This window comes from Typha angustifolia, chromosome 2 (assembly GCF_048772165.1).
Source record: "Typha angustifolia cultivar Huaian chromosome 2, ASM4877216v1, whole genome shotgun sequence".
NCBI classification, from domain to species: domain Eukaryota; kingdom Viridiplantae; phylum Streptophyta; class Magnoliopsida; order Poales; family Typhaceae; genus Typha; species Typha angustifolia.
In genome coordinates this window covers 5,465,611-5,484,101 of record NC_133240.1, presented here as the reverse complement: position 1 = coordinate 5,484,101, position 18,491 = coordinate 5,465,611, and the positions used below count along the sequence as shown (strand labels likewise).

The window sequence follows — 18,491 nt, the reverse complement described above, 5'->3', positions numbered from 1 at the left end:
CAGTCACATATGAATCCTAAAAATTTTTTAAAAAAACTCATTTAAAAACTATGATAACTTCTGACTTGAATTGTGCAAATCTTTATATTCGTAAAGTTCTAGTACATAACAATATTCATTGTTGTTTTGTAATAGTAAGAAAAAGAAGTTAAAGAATGGGTGTGAAAGAGAGAGAAGAGAAATGAAAAAAAAAAAAAACTCATCCGAATTCATCAGAGTAGCCAAAGGAGCTCACCGGATCGGCCAGCGGATAAGCTCGATGAAGTGTGAGGGGGTATGAAGAGAGTGTGTGAGAGATAGAGTATTAATTGAAAATTTCGAAAAGGCAGCTAAAACATCAATTTTAGGTTAGATACATTTAAGGTTCCAATTGAATCTTAAAAAAATTTAGTTTCGACCGATACGATCGAGATCGCTTAGCCGATACACCTAATACGACCAAAACAGCCGAGATGGATCGACCGATCCATCCAATACAACCAAAACTGGCTGATCTCCGACCAAGACCAATCACTAAAACTAGATTCTGGTCCGAATGGAGATCAATTATAGCCGATCCCAATCCGACTCAAGATCAGCCAATTTTGGAAACTATGATGAACTATACTAAAATAATCTTTGAAACCTAAAATACATATAAGCAACAATTTGAACTTTGAAGTTCAATTTTGTAACCAGACAAATGGGGAGAGTTCTATGTATATGTCTCCATAAATTAAAGCTAACAAGAAGCTTCATTTAATTAGTTGGGTTAAATATATTTTACCCCGTGAACTTATGCCTAAATCATTTTACCTTCCTGTACAATTTTTTGTACCAAATCAATCTGTGTACCTATGACTAAAGTAAAATTATTAAAGTTCCATCTCATTTAATGAGACCCCATCTAAATTACTAAAATGCCCATGTTATACTTGTTAGACAAACTAATCGAAGAGAACGATAATTTGGATATTTCCATTATTTGTTATATTTGACATAAAAGGGGACTTTGGTAATCTGGGTGAATTCTATTAATTTGGACCGAAATTCTAACATTTGTATTTGTCATAGCTACAAGAATTGATCTAATACAAAAAGTTTGTATAGGAGAGTAAAATGATATTAAGCATAAGTATAAAAGGGTAAAATGTGTTTAACCTTAATTAGTTTCTAGATAATATCAGTCACTTTCTCTAATCAATAGGCAACGACATTTATGGGGACAAGGAATTGCAGTTCATAGGCACCTTGAGGTTTATCAAGGTACTCAATCATGGTTCGAAGGACTGCCAATCCTCTTTCACTATTTTTCTCTCCTTTTCACTATTTCTCTCTTTTTTCCTCCCTATTATAGTTATTGCTTCTCTGACGCAGAAATCTAACTCGGGCAAACTCCACCGACGCAGATCCAACTCTGACGACCTATTATAGTTATTGCCCTATTTTCTCTCTCCTCTCTTTTTTCACTATAATTTTTTTCTTCTCTATGCTTCACTATGGCAAAGTTTCTTTTTTTCTTACGTTTCTTCCATTCTCTATCCTTTGCTGCAGCAATTTTAAGTTTTTTTTTTTAGTTTTTAGGTTTCATATGTGAGTAATTATTTAATTTCTCAATTTGAAATATTATAAATTTTCCTATATTTTTAAATAATATTTAGAATTTTATGTAAATAAAATATCCTAATCCAATTCAAGCGACCGATACGGCCAACACGTGTCGTTTATTCGGGGGGCCAATCTCGATCACAATCCCGATTTTTTTAATCTTGGACTAAATGACATATCAACATTCTACATAAGACAATCTTTTTTGACGTATGACACAAGAATATTGATAAAACTAAGAAAAACACCCTAAAAAGTGGTTAAATTTATTGTTCCAACTTTCAGTCGATCCTGATCCAGGGATTGACCGATATGGGCTCTCCCTCTCTCTTCTCTCACTCCATCTCTCTTCTCTCTCTAATATTTTTTCACTTCTCTCACCAATGCCCCATCTCTCTCATTTCTCTCTACTCTCTCCCTCTAGCGTCTCCCTCTCTTTTTCTTCCTCTCTTTCTTTTCTCCAATCTTTTTCTCTGTCTATCTCCCTCCTTCAATCTCTGTTAACAAAGAGTGAGATAGAGAGATGAGAGAAAGAGTGGAGTGAGAGAGAGAGAGAGAGATGGAGGAAGAGATCGAGAGGGAGTAACAGAGGGAGGAAGAGATTGAAAGGGAGAGAATGGAGAGAAGAAATGAAAAAAAAATTAGAGAAAAAAATTACCTTACTCGTAAAAGAGAGGCAGTAAGAAAGAGATTGAGAGAGAAAGAGGAAAGAGAGAAGAAATATAAATAAATAAAATTTGCGTTATGGCAATAAGAGAGAGAGAAGGTAGAGAGAAGAAAGGAAAGAAAATTAGAAAAAAAATAAATTTACTTTAACAATAATAGAGAAAGGGAGAAAAAGAGAATAGGAAAAAGAAGGGAAAACCAACTCGGCACTCATCAAAGTTTTGAATAAGTTAATGTAATTTTTAGTTTTTAGACTTCATATGTGAATAATTATTATTTATCATTTTTCTAAACTTTTTAAAATTTTCTCAAATTTTTAAATAATATATAGAATTTATATAATTAAAAATAGTCCGATCCAATACATGCGGCCGATACAGCCGATACGACCGATACGGCCGATACGTATCATTTTTTCAAATGGTCGATCTTGATCTCGATACTGAGTTTTAAAACCTTGGTTAAATTAGTTCATAATTCATAATTCATACAACGGCAACAAGACTTGTCACAATTATTTTGCAATGACTATATGGACCTTTTTTCTCTATTCATCTCTAGTAAGGAACCGTGTTATGATAGATTGAGCACTATCATATCTTATCTTCCGAATTTTCCTTAAATAAGTTTTGCTCGTTCCCTTTTATGTTAAGGAACCTCTAATGTGGATAAAATTGCTCCTTTATGTTGGTGCGCTATGTCTCGTTTAAATTGTGGACATTTATATACCATGTTAATATATGGTTGCGTAATTTATCCTTCTAGGTGTCACCCCTAACTTTTGTCTAACATTATATTTGTTCCTTCTATCTTTGGTAGTAATGACACTCATCCACCTAAATATCTTCATCTTAGTAACACTAAACCTCTGAATATGCTTTCTTCTAGTTACCCAACATTTAGATCCACAAAAGCTTGATGGCCTTCTAGGTTTCCTATAAAACTTTGTTACCAAATTTCAAAGTTACGGGTATATGACAATATCTATTTTAACACCCTGCACTAACTTTCTGTGCCACACGCTAATCAATCGTTGCTTCCAGAAAAAACTAGAGGTCAGATAAAGAAAAATACTCCTTTAGTTACTTCTTGTCCATCAAGAATTATCCTTCTCCATTTGATGCCTTAACTAATATTTTAAAAATCATGCGAGGCGGGTGCTTAGCGGGGCAATCATTTGGACAATTTATTTTGGAGGGAAATGGTGGTGATAAATGGGATTTAGTGAGACGGGCAATTAGGCAATGATTAGCATCTAATCGGTCAAAAAGTAGTCGCCCATCTAAGGCTTTAGGTGGGTTACATGGGTATATGGATCTGGTTTTTAAAAGATCTAAATCCATTAACTGATGCACTAATCCAACTTTGACACATATTTGCCTCTCTCTCAATATGAATTCCAAACTCAGGCAGCACCACAGCAAGAGAGACCTTTCATATACCCTTCTTCCATCTCGATCAACACTGCAAGACCTTACCTGAGCTCTCTTTTTCTCATCTTTTAATTTTTTGGACAAAGGTTTGCTTGTTGCATCGTCGTGCATTATTGCTGTGCTCGCTACGGGCAGCGGTGGTGTCCGTCGTCGCTGTGATGTGTTGCAAGACATCGCTGCGATCGCATCCAACGTCACTGCACTCACTGAGAGCAATGGTAACATTCGTCGTTGCGCTTGCTGCGGGCAACGGCAGTGGCATTCATCCCTGCACTAACTGCAGGCAGCAGCAGAATCTCTCGTCACCGTGCTCACTACAGGCAACGGCATCCATCACCGCTATGCTCGCTGTGAGCAGTGATAGCGTTCGTTGTCGCTGCACTCACTGCAGGCTGCTGTGGCAATGCATCCATCAGTCGACATTCATTCACTGCTTTATTCAGATAATATGCCGATTGGAGCTATAATAATGTCTTTCAGAGACATCAGATATCAATAGCAAAAGAGATCCGAGTAAAGTATTGTATGCAAGGGACAACAACAAACTGACATGTAATCATTGCGGTCATATTTCAAGTGTTGGTATCTTAGGCCTTGTTTAGTTTGAGGCTAAGCTCTGAACTTGGTTACCTGACCTCATTTTTTAATTTTAATTTAGGTATCTTGAACTAGACTAAAAAGTATAGTGTTTGATTATGAACTAAACTAAAATGTAATTATTACTTTTAGTGTGATACGAAATAGGTATTAGTTTTGGAGAGAAATAAATGACATATTAATTTAATAAACCAAAATGCATTTTGACTTTAATGAAAAATTTTAAAATATTATCTTTTAATAGTTAAAAGCTTTTAAATTATTAATTTGCAGACTTAGATGTAAGCATATTTGCGGGCTTACATATAAGCCCGTAAATGTGTTGCGAGCTTACATATAAGCTCGCAAATAGGCTTACATATTATTTTTGTTTTCTAAAACAATGTAAGGTTAATTTTTTATTATAAATAACAATATAATATTACTGTTTTTTATTTTCTTTTGATTTAATTTTAAGCCCATGTGTAAGGTTATATTATTTTTATAATATTTTTTAACATTTTTATTGTTATTAATATTTTTAAATAAATTATTTTTTAATTGTTTCAATACAAATAAGTTATTGCAGGCTTACAAACTCACAAACCTGCAACCACTCTATAATTTATTTTGAACTTAGTAAATCTTTTAAAAAGAATTAGAGGAAAATATATTTATTTTGGTGAGAAATTATAAATAGATGAGAGAAAATTTAAAATACGGGTGTAATTATTACTTTGATGTGACATTAAAAAGTAAAAAAGTATTATTTTTTTAAGAAAATTGAGTATGTGTCATGCAAATAGTACTAAAATATAAATGCAAGTTAACCATTTTAAACTCATATTAAACCTACTGGTTAATTATATTAAATAATAATTTTAAATTTATTTATACCTGTGTATACAAATATTTATTTTCTAGTATTATTTTTCTTGTGAGCCATGGTGAAAGAGTTCTTTTATAATAAAAAATTATGTATCATGGTTTGGGTGAGAAGAAGAGTGGGGGCAAGGTCGCAAAGGCAGCTAGGGCAAGAAGAAGAGTTGAGATGAAGAGGGCAATAGGGTGAGTATTTCTTATGGGTTAACGAGTCAGATTTAGCAGGTAGGGTATATTATTTACAAATTATATAGGTAAACGGTATCCAAATCTGAATTTTTTACAGAACTCCTACCTATATTGGATCGGACAAGAATTTTTTATCCGAATCCTATCCAAATCGGATCGGATAGCAGGTTGGGTCGGAGTTAATCTGAACCGTTTTTCTTACTACCCAACACCCACCCCTAACTCCTACCCATTTTCACCCCTACCCAATACCCACCTACCCACCTCTCCCCTAGGTACTACCACCATCTCTCTATAGTACTCTTCTCTTTGCACGCCGCATTGTACATCATTGCAGAGTATAGATAATGAGCAATAACTAATAAGAATACTAATAAAATTTTATATATACTACATACATATTATATATCATATATAATTATTTTTTATATATTAAAAATGTTAAACCGTATAGGCAACATGCGCCCACATATCTAAATCTTATCTATTTAGCTCTAAATTTAAGGTACTAAGCCACTAACATATTTTCTTTGAAAGGACCTTAAAAAATAACTCCACCTTTCTTAGATGCATGTCCACTTCTACAAAAAGTATTCAATTTCCATCTTTTATGTATTTTAAATTTGAAAATGCAGCAGACAAAACCAGTAAAATATCAACATAGTAAGGCAACTAAGTACTACAAGATGTCGCAATGCACTAGACTCCGACCACCAAGGATGATCATGCCTATCGGCATAGGTCCGACACGCCTAGTGTCAGTAGTGGCATAGCATTTGGCACGAGGTGTGCCAGTGGCATAGCCACGTACTGAGCCGTGCCGATCCAGCATAGCATGTGAAGCCATTTTTTCTAAAAAAATTCTATTTTTCATCAATAATTAATAAATCAACTTTAGTTTCATCCATATTCAAAATTTATATCATATCATAGGAGAACTATAAAATTTCTATTTGTATAAAAACTATATGAGACGTTACAAGTAATACTATCAGTGGATGAGTTTTGAAGATCATCGACAATATTTAATACAACATTCTCTTGTTATTCTTTGATAGGCTCTGATACCACTTGATAGGCTCTAATACCAAATGATAGGCTCTGATACTAAATTAATAAGTTCTTATACCAAAAGATCGGCTATGGAACAATTCCTTAATATCTAAATTTATTGTAGGAAGTAGTTCGCGCAACCATGGGAAAATATTCGTCAGATATTCTCCGATAGTAAGAAAATTGTGAAATCAATTGGGTTGGATCCGTAACTTCCTGATCTACAACTTTCATATTTACGCCCTTCGCAGATTCAAACTGTAGCAGGGACGAAAAGACGGACTAACGTGGGTGATGGTGGTGGTAACGGGTGAAGTGGATGTTAGAGTTATGGATGGGTATAGAGATGAGGGTGGATTGTGGATATGATTAAGAGAAGTAGACGAAGAGAACAAAGTGGTTGAGATCTCAAAGAAGAGGGGTGACTCGATAGTCGAGGGAGATTAGAGGTTAGAAGAAACCTTGCCAACGATAGAGGTGGAAGGATGGTGAAAAAGGAGGAACGAGGAGTCTAGAGAGAAGATAGGAGGCAAGAAATCAAGAATCCAATTCCATAATGAAGTTGGCTGTCATCCACATATTTATAGAGGTTAGCCAACAAATCCTAAAACAATATGAAACCCTAACAAATCAACTAAACCAATATTCCTTATCATATCCGAGTACCTCTCGGATTAAGCTTTCGTTTTATCGCAGATAGATTCCGAGTCTAGAGAAATCATAAATATCAAAGTTATAGATCTGGAGATTGGCAACCTTATCCAACTAGTTTGATATTATTTGGAGATGCGTAGAATATTCAACGAATATTTTTTCGAAACTGCGTAGAGCTGGATTTAGATAATTAAATAAAATCCTAAGTGTATCATTCTTGTGCCAGCAAATAAAGTCCTTAATCATTTTCGTCATACTACGTTCAACTAGATATTATTTTTAATTATTGAACTATTATCAATTAATATTATGTGTTGATTATTTCTTTTTTTACAAATAATATTATGTTGAATGTTACTATGTGTTTAATTATATTATAAAGTATTCAATCATCAATATTAGTTTTAATTAAATTATATTACATGTTGACTAATATTTATACTTAATCGTTGCTTTAGCTATAATAAAATAGGTCATTTATAAAAATAATCTAAAGATAAAACACTATTATATATATTTAATACATATATTTAAACTAAAAACCAAAATTGGCATACCAAAGACCCAAAAATATCTCTAAATATTCTAAAAATTTTATTAAAAATATTACAAATACATGTCAGTGGCACGACCATCGTTGCCCAACACAATGGAGCTTGTGAATTCTATGATACTCATTTAAATGCACCCAAGAACTAAAAGTGACTAGTATCTTCTGCCTTGTGATATGAATGAGTATTATGTCATATCTCACTCAATCATACAATTAAAATATGCTTTAGAGAACTACTACAGTTTGTTAGAGATACTGAATCAAACAAAAAGATGGCAATATCAACATTCAGTTTATTCACAAGACATCTAGACAACGAACAGCGAAGTTAGCATATTCTACAAGAAGTTGAACATAGAAGTCCCATAAAATAAAGTAAAATAGATGAATGAATGCTGACAAAAATAATGCAAAAATCACCTGTTCTTTCTGCAGTAGTTCCAGCTTTCTCCTGTACAAATTTACATATTTCCGGCGGTAGTTTCTGTGGACCAGACCAGATAACACACTCAAAACTTATTCATACTAAATGAATACCCAATGTTGGATAACTAAGGAGATAGTCATAGATACAAACAGAAGTTCAAGCAGGACATATATATCTATCATATTTGCCATCCAAAAGATCATCCAGCCTAGTTCTTCCTCAGTTTTGTAAAGTTTGATATAATGAACAGGTTTGAGACGCTTCTTATAGTGAACATAACAGAATAAAGACTTCAAGCATGATGACAGTCATCTTATGCAATTAAATTGCTTGCAACAATCACAAAGCAGAGTGGGAAGCACAGTTGACAGTGTTAGCACCAATAGTAGTCTAAAGTCTAATGCAAGAAGTATGTTATTTATGTCTGACTTGTCAACAAATTTCAGACATTTATCGTAGTGGAAGTAAGAAATATACTTCAGGCATTACAAATCATCTAATATAATTAAATCGCTTGGAAATTAGAATTTTCACTAACAGTAAAGAGGACACAAAGTATGGTCCTAATGTCTATAAAACTCTAAAGAATGTCCTCTTACTTTCGCTTATGTTACACCAAGTATAAATAGAGGTCATAAATTGTTTGTCCAAATTAATACCTATTGTTTCCAAAAAAAAAAGGAAAAGAGATAAATCCATGTTCAAGTCAAACATGAAAAGTATAGAACAGCAATTATGGTAAAAGAATGAAAGATCCACACGTCAATAAAAAGAAAATACTACGAAATGCACTTACCAAAAATATTTGCACTGCACTTCTAAGTTTTAACCCATACTTTTCTTCCTCAGGTGACTTCGCGTTTTCATATTCCTCCTCCCTTAATCTGAGTCCATTCCACCATTATCACTATTAAAGCCAACTTTGACTTTCAAAAAAGAAAACTAAACTATCATTGTCTCATCAGTCTCAACTTCATCACCAATCTAAGAGATTCACCTTTTCATCCCAGCTGAAGCCTTAATATATTTTATGGTCGATCTCATATCCACTCACTAACTACTCATTTGTATAACCCAGTCAGCATCACATTACCTAGCAGTACACCAGTTTCCATACTGTTCAAAATTCAAATATAAAAATCACCACTCTCTAACAGTTAGTCTTCTGGGGCAATTGGTGAATCAACATCGTATCAGATCAGAATTCCTGAGTTCAAATCCCAACGGGTCTATCTGTTAATTAAAATACGGAACACCTATCCTGTTTAAGTCAAGTCCACATTTCAAGCCTAAAAGTGAGAGTGTGTTTGAATATAAAATAGGAAAATTAGTTCTCTAATAGCTTAGGCTTATAGAGTAGTTGGTGAGTTTAACACATGCCATATCGTAATCTTGTTGGTGCAGAAAGGCATAAGTGAAACTGCTTCACTCCTACAAATAAAACATTAGTACTTATATACATCTTCAAGCTTAGTTTTAGCCTTCCAGCTATAGCTGAGCTGTAACTACATGTTCCTTTTCTTCCTGTGGGCTACTTGAACTGATCATACTGACTGAACCTTACCTCAAGTCACATTCTCATGTTCAGCATCTTGGCTCCTTAGAAGCTGGTTTAAACGCAACAAATTGTACAACTGAGACACTGTACTCCATGAGCTTTCAAATTTTAAGAACACATCAATTCATTTGCAACCCCAAAAACTAGTAAGAATAATCCGCCATATTAGTTCCTACTGTTGTAAATGTTGAATGTCAGCACCTACCAGGCTACTTCTTAAATAACCTGTTGGCAGAGAAAAACAAGCAAAAACAAATTGCAGCAAATCAGAAGCATTTAAAACAGCAAAGGTACACTTCATATGCTTTCATCAAGTTCTATAAATCATGGTTGAACCTTTGTTGATTCACTGTCGAGTATTTGTCCTCAAACACATATGCCAATAAAAAGAACACCTGTCTTAGCCTATGCAGCCTGAATTCAAACTAACTTGTAATTATAGATGGCGAGTGTTAGTCTGTTGGACAACTTACTCGAATTATGAGACTTGGAGTGCTATAAGTACAATAGACGTCAAGGCCAAAACTTTCCTAATACATTTCCCTAAATTTCCTGAAAACAGTAACCATGAATTCAGCATCCTTAAAGTAGTTAAGAGGTTATCAGCTACTATTGGGAAGGTCGCCAATTCTAAGGTGATTTAAGCCCAACTGTACTAATTACACTATTTTCTAAGGCTCACATATACCGCTATCAAGTTAGATTGATATGCAGAGAGCAGACCACAGGGAGCATAATCCCAAAAAATAATACTAATCAATAAACTGCATCACAGTATCAATCACATAAATAAGAAACCAGTTATTTTAAGGAAGATTCAAATGAAAAGAGAATCTAACATGTGATCAAGTAAATCAAGAAACTATTATCTGACTCCACAGCAAAATTCATACACAAGCTATGACCAAGGAGATAAAGTATGAAAGCAGTGTCAGTGCATAAGATCCAAAAACTCACAATCGCCGCCCAAGATTACTCCAAGAAGTTTTCCTTAATCTTTGACGAACTTCTGCCAAAATGGATTCTTGTGCATAGTGCCACCACATTCTCTGCCATCCTCCAACTTTCCTTGATAAAGAGCTCTGACACGGACGGTAGCGCCCATATCTGAGAAAATCAAAGATGATAAAACAATTAAAAGAAGTGGGTAATAAATATATCATATTAGGCGTGGCATTTGTAGATGTAATGGCTCCCACTCATGTGGGTAGGGTCTCTGAGATTTACACAACAAATGGTATTAAGATTATATCAACAGATTCAATCAGGTATTAGATAAGGAAAAGCATTATTTTTCTTTGGAATAGTACTAATTATATCACATGCTAAACCAGTAATGCATCAATCCATAGCAATCAAGGTGAAAAGTATAGTTGCACCATAGTAGCAAAGGAGAAAAAAGAAAAGCTTTACACTCAAAGTCCAAAAACACACTTCATAAGTGCTACAGTTTGGTAAAGAGATGTGTGTAATTTTTCTGTAAATTGTGTCCAAATACATTTTCTTCTACTATGATAAATATATTTTCAAAAGAGCAGCACGAGTAGCAATATAAATTGTATACCCTTCCTCAAAGTACTCTCCACTAAAATTTATCAATTGCAGTGCTCCTTTGGTCATTATCTCTAAGTGTATGATGTCCTTGTTTTTCAAGATTTGTCATATCAACGTATATGTATTTTGCCATATCCATACCATGAATATTCATGCTTCATAAAGAACAGAAACAAATAATCGAAGAGACACAAAAAAGGACTAAAATGATTAGAATGATTCATCTTGCCAAAAGAAATCACATCATTACAGGAGTTGATCTGGGATTAAATCCTCAATTCTTCAGGTACACATATGATACCATTCTATTCAGTAAGGCAGATCATTTTTGTTGCCGGAACTTAAATGCATCCTCTACTTATTTGAGATGCTATGTTGGCCTAGAGATAAATTTAGCCCAAGTCAAGTGTTACTGTTTTGGGGAAACTATCGTCCTTGTCTCATTTGGAGTGCTTCACTTAGGCTAAGAAGATGGGATCCTCAGTGAGAAAATTAACTCTTACATATCTGGGACTCCCTTTAAAGCCATACACTTAAGAGACAACGACCAAAGGAGCAATGCAATTGATCTGCATACACGGAGAGATAATCATACACTTAGCAGTCCCCTCCAAAATTTTCAATCATAGTCTCCATGAAGGAGCTGAAAGAAGATAGGATGAGAGTTATTAATAGAGTGGAATCCCAATTACGTGATTGCACGGCTGAATCTCTTTGATTGGTTATCACTTAACCTCTATCAATTATGTTTTCTCAGCAATCCCCACACATCGCATTTCAGTTCTTTGCATCCAGAGATTGGTTATCACTTAACCTCTATCAATTATGTTTTCTCAGCAATCCCCACACATCGCATTTCAGTTCTTTGCATCCAGAAGCATTTATTAAGAAAATAGACTCTATTGGCATATCATTTCTCTGGTAAAGCAGTTCTTCGTCATCTCCTACACATTGCCTTGCAGCAATTGGTATTAGGGCTCAAATTATGGTCTTAGTAGCAAATGGCAGAGAAAATCTCTAAACATCAATGGAAACTACATTCCAATTTGGAGAGAGATAATGTCCTCACTCTAAAACAAGAGTGCCATTCAAAGATTCTGCACCTTTCAGACACTCTTTCTTTTGCAAAGGAGTCAAACTATCTTTGGCTTTCAAATTTCAGCTTAATTATATGCCTAGAGAAGGCAAGATGATAAAATTTAAAATTCTGAAAGGATACTTGGGCAATAGAAAATTCCCATCAATTGGTCTTCTACAGGTTATTCCTGGCATCCCCCTTGAGAAGAGATTTCCTTGACCTCAGTTTTCTTTGTTCAAAATCCTATAAGATTCCTTTTTGGATTCAGAAGATATCTCAATGATGCTTCTAACTCAAAACTTGCCGTCTCCTCCATAAGATCCATATAGAAAGTTTTAGCAACATTTAGGGACAACATTTATTGGAGATTTTCCCTAATATCAGTTCCATCCCTCCTCCTTATATAAGTTCTTGACAGATGGTGAGCATCTGCTATATGGTCAATATCTGTTTTTGCCAAAGTACAAATCATCATACTATTGGTGGCAAACTAAGCTTACTTGTGTGCTTTGTGGAGAAGAAGAGAAATCAGCGGTGTCGGCCGACATGAGTCAACTTGTACCCTGCCAATAAATCACTGACGTTGATATGAAGGGAGTATCTCAATACTCCCTCATGCCCACTTGTGCAATTCTATCCAACATTAATTGCTGCAGAATTGTTTGGCTTAAGAATAAGTGCGTTATGTCTCCTTATATTTCATCTATGACCTAAATGCACAAATATACCGTAAAACACACTCAGTGAAAATTCTTTCACTTTGGTGCCTTCAAAATAACTTTCAGTTTACTTACCTTTGCAAACAAATGACCATTGAAATTAGCAAGGACAAGACGGATGAGATGTTTCTCTTAAAACAAGACCCAAGGTTTGGTTGTATATATAAAAATTAAAGGCTCAAAATCTACAGTGAGAAACCAAAATTGGTTGCCCTTTTTCTGAAAATGGTCAGCTCAGCATCAGAGAAAAAACTATACTAGTTTGAACAGACAGGCGATTAAAGAAATATGTCAAAACAAATAGTTTATGGTACGATGTTCACTCCTCCACAAGCTTCATAAACTTGTTGACAACTAACTGATAAACAAATGTATTCTCATTTGGGTGATTAGTGAACTGCGTTATTCATTATAGATAAACCTGATATGAAAAGCAACAAAAGAATTTTGATAGAAAATGGCGTAAAATATGCCTACTTCTTTCGTAGAGAACAGATGGTGAAGTAATCCCAAAGACATAAAATCTGTTGTAGCTGAATCTCATTCAATGACAGAACCTAATAATAGAAAAAAGGAAAAGAAGAAAATTATCATTTAGTATTAAAATAAATCAAAGTTAAACATTAAATATCACTCATGTCAATTTGCCTTTGCATTGCAAAGGAACAAACCAAGGCAGTTAGCTCAACAACGATGTCATATTGTGGTGCGCCATCAAGCTTGCCAGATTTATTTACCTACATAGAGAAGAAAATAGAACTTATTTAAGGCATATTATCCAAACAATTTAAAGAACCACATAACTAATTAGTGAAAGAATTCTATATTTGAGAAACTCCAAGGTGCACTACCCAAATAGACACATATTTATCAAAGAATTAGAAAAACTAGAAGCAGATAGTAAGAACAAGAAAAAAAAAATTTTAAAGACATCGACGTACTAGCACAGAGACCATTAGATTGAATGGATTTATAATATAGTTATCTCTATTGTGGTCTAACTTCAAACTGCAACATAACTGGGACTCAGTAAGATCACCAATACTGAAATCCTTCTGCCCTTCTTCAAGCTGGTTACAATAAAATCCAACAGTTGATATCTCAATAATCTTGTTCACCTGGCCAACTCTTGATTTCGCAGCCACTGACGATCTAAGTCATAAAAAAGAAAGTCAAATTCTAATGTATACTATACAAGCTATCATTCATAATTTGCATAAGCACATAAACATCCACTTTTGCCAATAAATACACAAATATATAGAGGTCAATCAATAAAACAAACATATGCAAATGTGACAACCTTGTCCTTCTTGCCACAATTGACCTAAAGACTAGCATATCTTGGCAATTTGTTTATTCTAAAACAATATATATGCTTTGCAGCACATTACAAATGCATCAAATGCCTACTAGAATTATCATATTGGCAACAGATACATGCAACAATTCTAAGATTACTTAACGCATAAGAAACTCTAATGAATAGGATATTCTGAAAAGTTTCCTCATGTATGTCATCTCAAATTATAAGTTAATAACCGTAACACATTCAAATATAACTGATTTCTTAAGTAAATGGTACATAGAATTTAAATTTAAACAGACAAAACCTAGAGATAAGCGAAGTATTTAGATTTAAATAGATAAAAAATAGTAGTTTGTACATGACCATTCACTAACATAAGAATTCTACAAGTGCGCACCAGCAAAGAAGGAATGTGACATGGCACACAACTACTACTGATCCATTGAAAGACACAAAAACATATCACAGGTGTACCACCACTACAAAGAAACAGTACTAGTGAAAGAGTGATAAGATTTTAAACTCACGCAGAAAAACTCTGGTTGCGTGCATCCGTCCTTATTGTTAGACTCGAGAATCTCAAGCCAAATATGAACATCTCCTATAAATACAATAACAAAAACAAATAATGCATATAATATAGGATCACTATGATGTTGGAAAATAATTTAAAAGCAGACAGAAATTTCAAAGTTAGACATGCAGATGTGAATGCAGATTACACAGAAAAAACATTTATATAAACTGTCCCACAAGGCTACCACCTATGCAGGGCCTAGCGAGGTAAGACATGATTCCAAATATAGATTTGTATAAAAAGAGTAATGGATCAACAACCATAGGAGTTTCCTAACAGGAAGAAAAAGAATGATCCATGCTTCAACCATACCTTAACAAAGAACAAGAGACAAGTGTGAACTGAGCATGGTTAATTGCCTTATCAAACATATGGAAATTACCATAAGAACAATAAAGGTCATTTGAGACTGAGGTTAAGTTATCAAACATAATCTCAATATCAAGTGGACTCACCACATGTGCCACGTCATATCAAATGCATGTGATGCTATTAGTTCATGCATCAATATGGAACATTATCCAATTATATAACAGAACTGCCATTGCCGTTTTCTAAAGTTCAACTTTACTGCCATTACAACTCAAGCAGCATCTAACCATCACAAACTCCCAACAGATAGGTGATTATATAAAAGCATTTAGGCAGCACTCTTATTACATCTCTTAGGCATAGATAATAAAAATAAGTAAACAACTTTCCTATCAGGACTCCGTATTAATAGGATCTATTAAAATATGAGCAAAAATTGAAAATAATTAAAAACAGATGGTGCAATATGATCAAGATATACAAAATGATATTGCTATGACAAGTTAAGCAACATCTAACCATCATGAAACTCCCAACAGATGGATGAAAAGGGAATAAGTTTTTTAACATTAAACTACAAAATTGAGCATGAAAGTCACGATATATGAACTTTTGACAATCAACAGATATATAGAGAGGAAAAAACAATACAGACTTCTAGACATTTTCAGCCACTGAGCAAGAGAACAATGTTTTAAAGCAAAATGTCAATGCAATCATAGAAGACATTCTGAATCATAAGAAAATAGGAGGCAAACCAGTTCCAACTAAAAGTTCTCACATGACAATCCATCTTCAAACAAGAAGCACAACATTTCAAAGTGATCATATGGCTAACCACAACATTTCAAAACTCAAAATGGGGTTATAACTGCACGTCGTTACCACAAAGAACCACTTCAGATGGATCCTAAGTCCAAACATGAAAGTAAATTCATCTCTTTATTGTTTCAAAACTCATAAAACATAAGGTAAAGACCAAATTTAGAGAATACAATATTTCAGATCAAACAGAATACCTGCTCTTCATGAGAATCAAGGTATATAATATGGACATTTCGTATCGAAACCTGGATATTGTCAAGTATCTGTAGATTGATATGCCAAATTTAAGGCAGAATTAAACCGAGCAGTTTAGTAGATCATAATTTAAAATAATGACAGTAGTTTATCCCCTATGATTGCAAAATTTATTAATTGCTCATAAAATTCAAATGTAAGTACCTTGGCAGAAATATATGAAAGAAATGACTGACCAGTTTGGTTATCTAGAGGAAACAAAAAAAAAAGTCAAATCAGAAGTTTGAATTTTAAAAAAATGCAAACAATAGTAGAAAATAAATTCTTGCAGATAAAGAACTTTGAGTAAGAGTAACATCACTCATGGTTATTAACTTATACTGAATAACTATAAATGGCAATCTACAAGCAAACAATTGATTTATGATACATTTTCTGATGCTAAGCATGCACAAAAGACCACTCTTATTACAAGAGACTAAAGACAAGTATGATTTCTAAGAGCAACTAGAGTTTGGGAGTTTGCAGACTTACCTGATACTCTTCTTGAGAATTTGGCAAGCTCTATGGCATTAAGTTTAGCCAACTTGCCAGCTAATTCTCTTCTATCGACAGAATCCAAGTTCCACTGTAAGACAAAAAATTTAGAAAGAAATGAATCTTGATAAATCAAACATAACCATCATTTAGTTAACAATCCTTAATAAATACTAATGTCATATGAATGGAACTTGTCAATAATGCATTTATATATGTTGCTTATATCAAAGTGAATAAACATGCCTCCTTATCCTCCCGCTGGCAAGCACATATAAAGATATCTTCCAACACAACTATGATAGGATCCCATCCAAGCTTTTTCCAAGGAATTTTGATGCTCAACTTCCCAACCCGCCCTGTACATCATAAAATTTAGAGAAATATGAATTAGAAAAAATCAAAAACAAAATCTAAGATGGAAAAGGCAAAGCATATTATGGTATACCGGTAGATCAATTACAAAATCAAAAAATATTTTCAAATGAAGGGGAAGCTCTATTAGATAAAGTGAGTAAACTCAGAATCAAATCTATTTCAACAAGAACAAGGCACTGTGATTTATAGTATCAATGTTGGTACAAAAGGTAACATCAAATATTATACATGAATTGAGCTCTTTGACTGCATTCCAAATTATTCAAACTTGGTAGTATATAAGGAGAATGAACATATATTATAAAGATGAAACTCATATTAAACTCTGGATTTTAAAAAGAAATGAAATAATGAATGTCTACAGGTGCACTAAAATAGGAATAAATAACAAAGAGGTAAACATTACCTGTCTTCAATGCAAAAGGTAGTTGCAAATAGTCAAAGGCTTCAAGAATTAGTTCTACATTCTCCAGTAAAATCTCCTCTGCAAAATGAGTAAAAAAGTGTAATTAAAACAATATGTGTTTTGCTTCTTCTTCTTTTTCTTTTTCTTTTTTTTTTCTTTTTTTTTTAAGATAAACCAAAGTCTTGCTTTAACACAACGAATGGAGGTCTCTTGCTTTAAGATAAGAGCTCCACCCATTTGATGCAAATCCACAGCTTGGATTTCATGTACATAATCAATCAAGACTATTTCTTCTTTCAAGATTAACTTTGCTGAGTCAAAAGAATCATGATGGATCATTCAAGAAACACGTGAAATCCGATTGGTAAAAATTTCAAATCGTTTACATTTATAGCATCCCCCCAAGCATACTCTAGTATCACACTTGCCTAAGCGAATCCTTTTGAAATATTTGATGGAGAACAAGATTTATCATGTATCTAATTGGTCACTGGGAAGAGTGGCAAGGGAGGGAAGAATTCTAGCGTACCGTTCCAGATGCCGATTTTGAGCTGATCCTTCTGGATGCCCTTGACGTATCGGCCGAGGTAGCCGGCGAGCACTTGGCTCACCACTCCTTCGAACATTCCGTAGAGTACGACAAATGCCCTAAAACTCCAAGGAGTTCGTCAGGGCTCTCATGGCGAGAGACAGGGAGTGGGGGGCATGGGGATTAAGAGAAGCTCAACGGGTGTGTGCGTGTATACGACGCGAGGGATTCGAAGGGAAGGCGAGGGATTAGTCGGCTATCGCGCCTGATACCTTTGTGAGACAAGTAAGATTGCCCATGGACGGAGATAGCGACATATTAATAGTAGTTTCCCCATCGAATGGCAGGAAATAATTTTCATTAGAAAGAAATAATGCAACGGCTGGCGTTCTGGCATAGCCACGTGTCTTTCTAGATTCTTTATGATATTTATTTTTGGGCTCATATTGTTGAGTTTATTTTATCGATTTGCTATTTTTTCCCAAACCTGTTTG

General features: G+C 34.2%; 1 protein-coding gene across 4 annotated transcripts in view; it reads right to left on the bottom strand.

Annotated features, from left to right (window-relative positions):
* The window catches only part of LOC140769973 (uncharacterized), a 62,520-nt gene extending 44,243 nt beyond the window's left edge, over positions 1-18,277 (bottom strand). For all 4 annotated transcript variants that reach the window (XR_012105972.1, XM_073110905.1, XM_073110916.1 and 1 more), the window contains exons 1-12: positions 17,998-18,277; positions 17,469-17,546; positions 16,931-17,043; positions 16,682-16,775; positions 16,352-16,395; positions 16,147-16,215; positions 14,766-14,839; positions 13,871-14,081; positions 13,601-13,666; positions 13,407-13,486; positions 10,536-10,685; positions 8,014-8,077 (exon numbers count right to left, since the gene is read on the bottom strand). Coding sequence is in view for 3 of the 4 variants with exons in the window: in XM_073110905.1 (XP_072967006.1) it covers positions 8,014-8,077; positions 10,536-10,685; positions 13,407-13,486; positions 13,601-13,666; positions 13,871-14,081; positions 14,766-14,839; positions 16,147-16,215; positions 16,352-16,395; positions 16,682-16,775; positions 16,931-17,043; positions 17,469-17,546; positions 17,998-18,094 (1,140 nt within the window). In the remaining variant the exon portion in view is untranslated. The remainder of the gene's footprint in view (positions 1-8,013; positions 8,078-10,535; positions 10,686-13,406; positions 13,487-13,600; positions 13,667-13,870; positions 14,082-14,765; positions 14,840-16,146; positions 16,216-16,351; positions 16,396-16,681; positions 16,776-16,930; positions 17,044-17,468; positions 17,547-17,997) is intronic.
* Between the last annotated feature and the right edge of the window lie 214 nt (positions 18,278-18,491).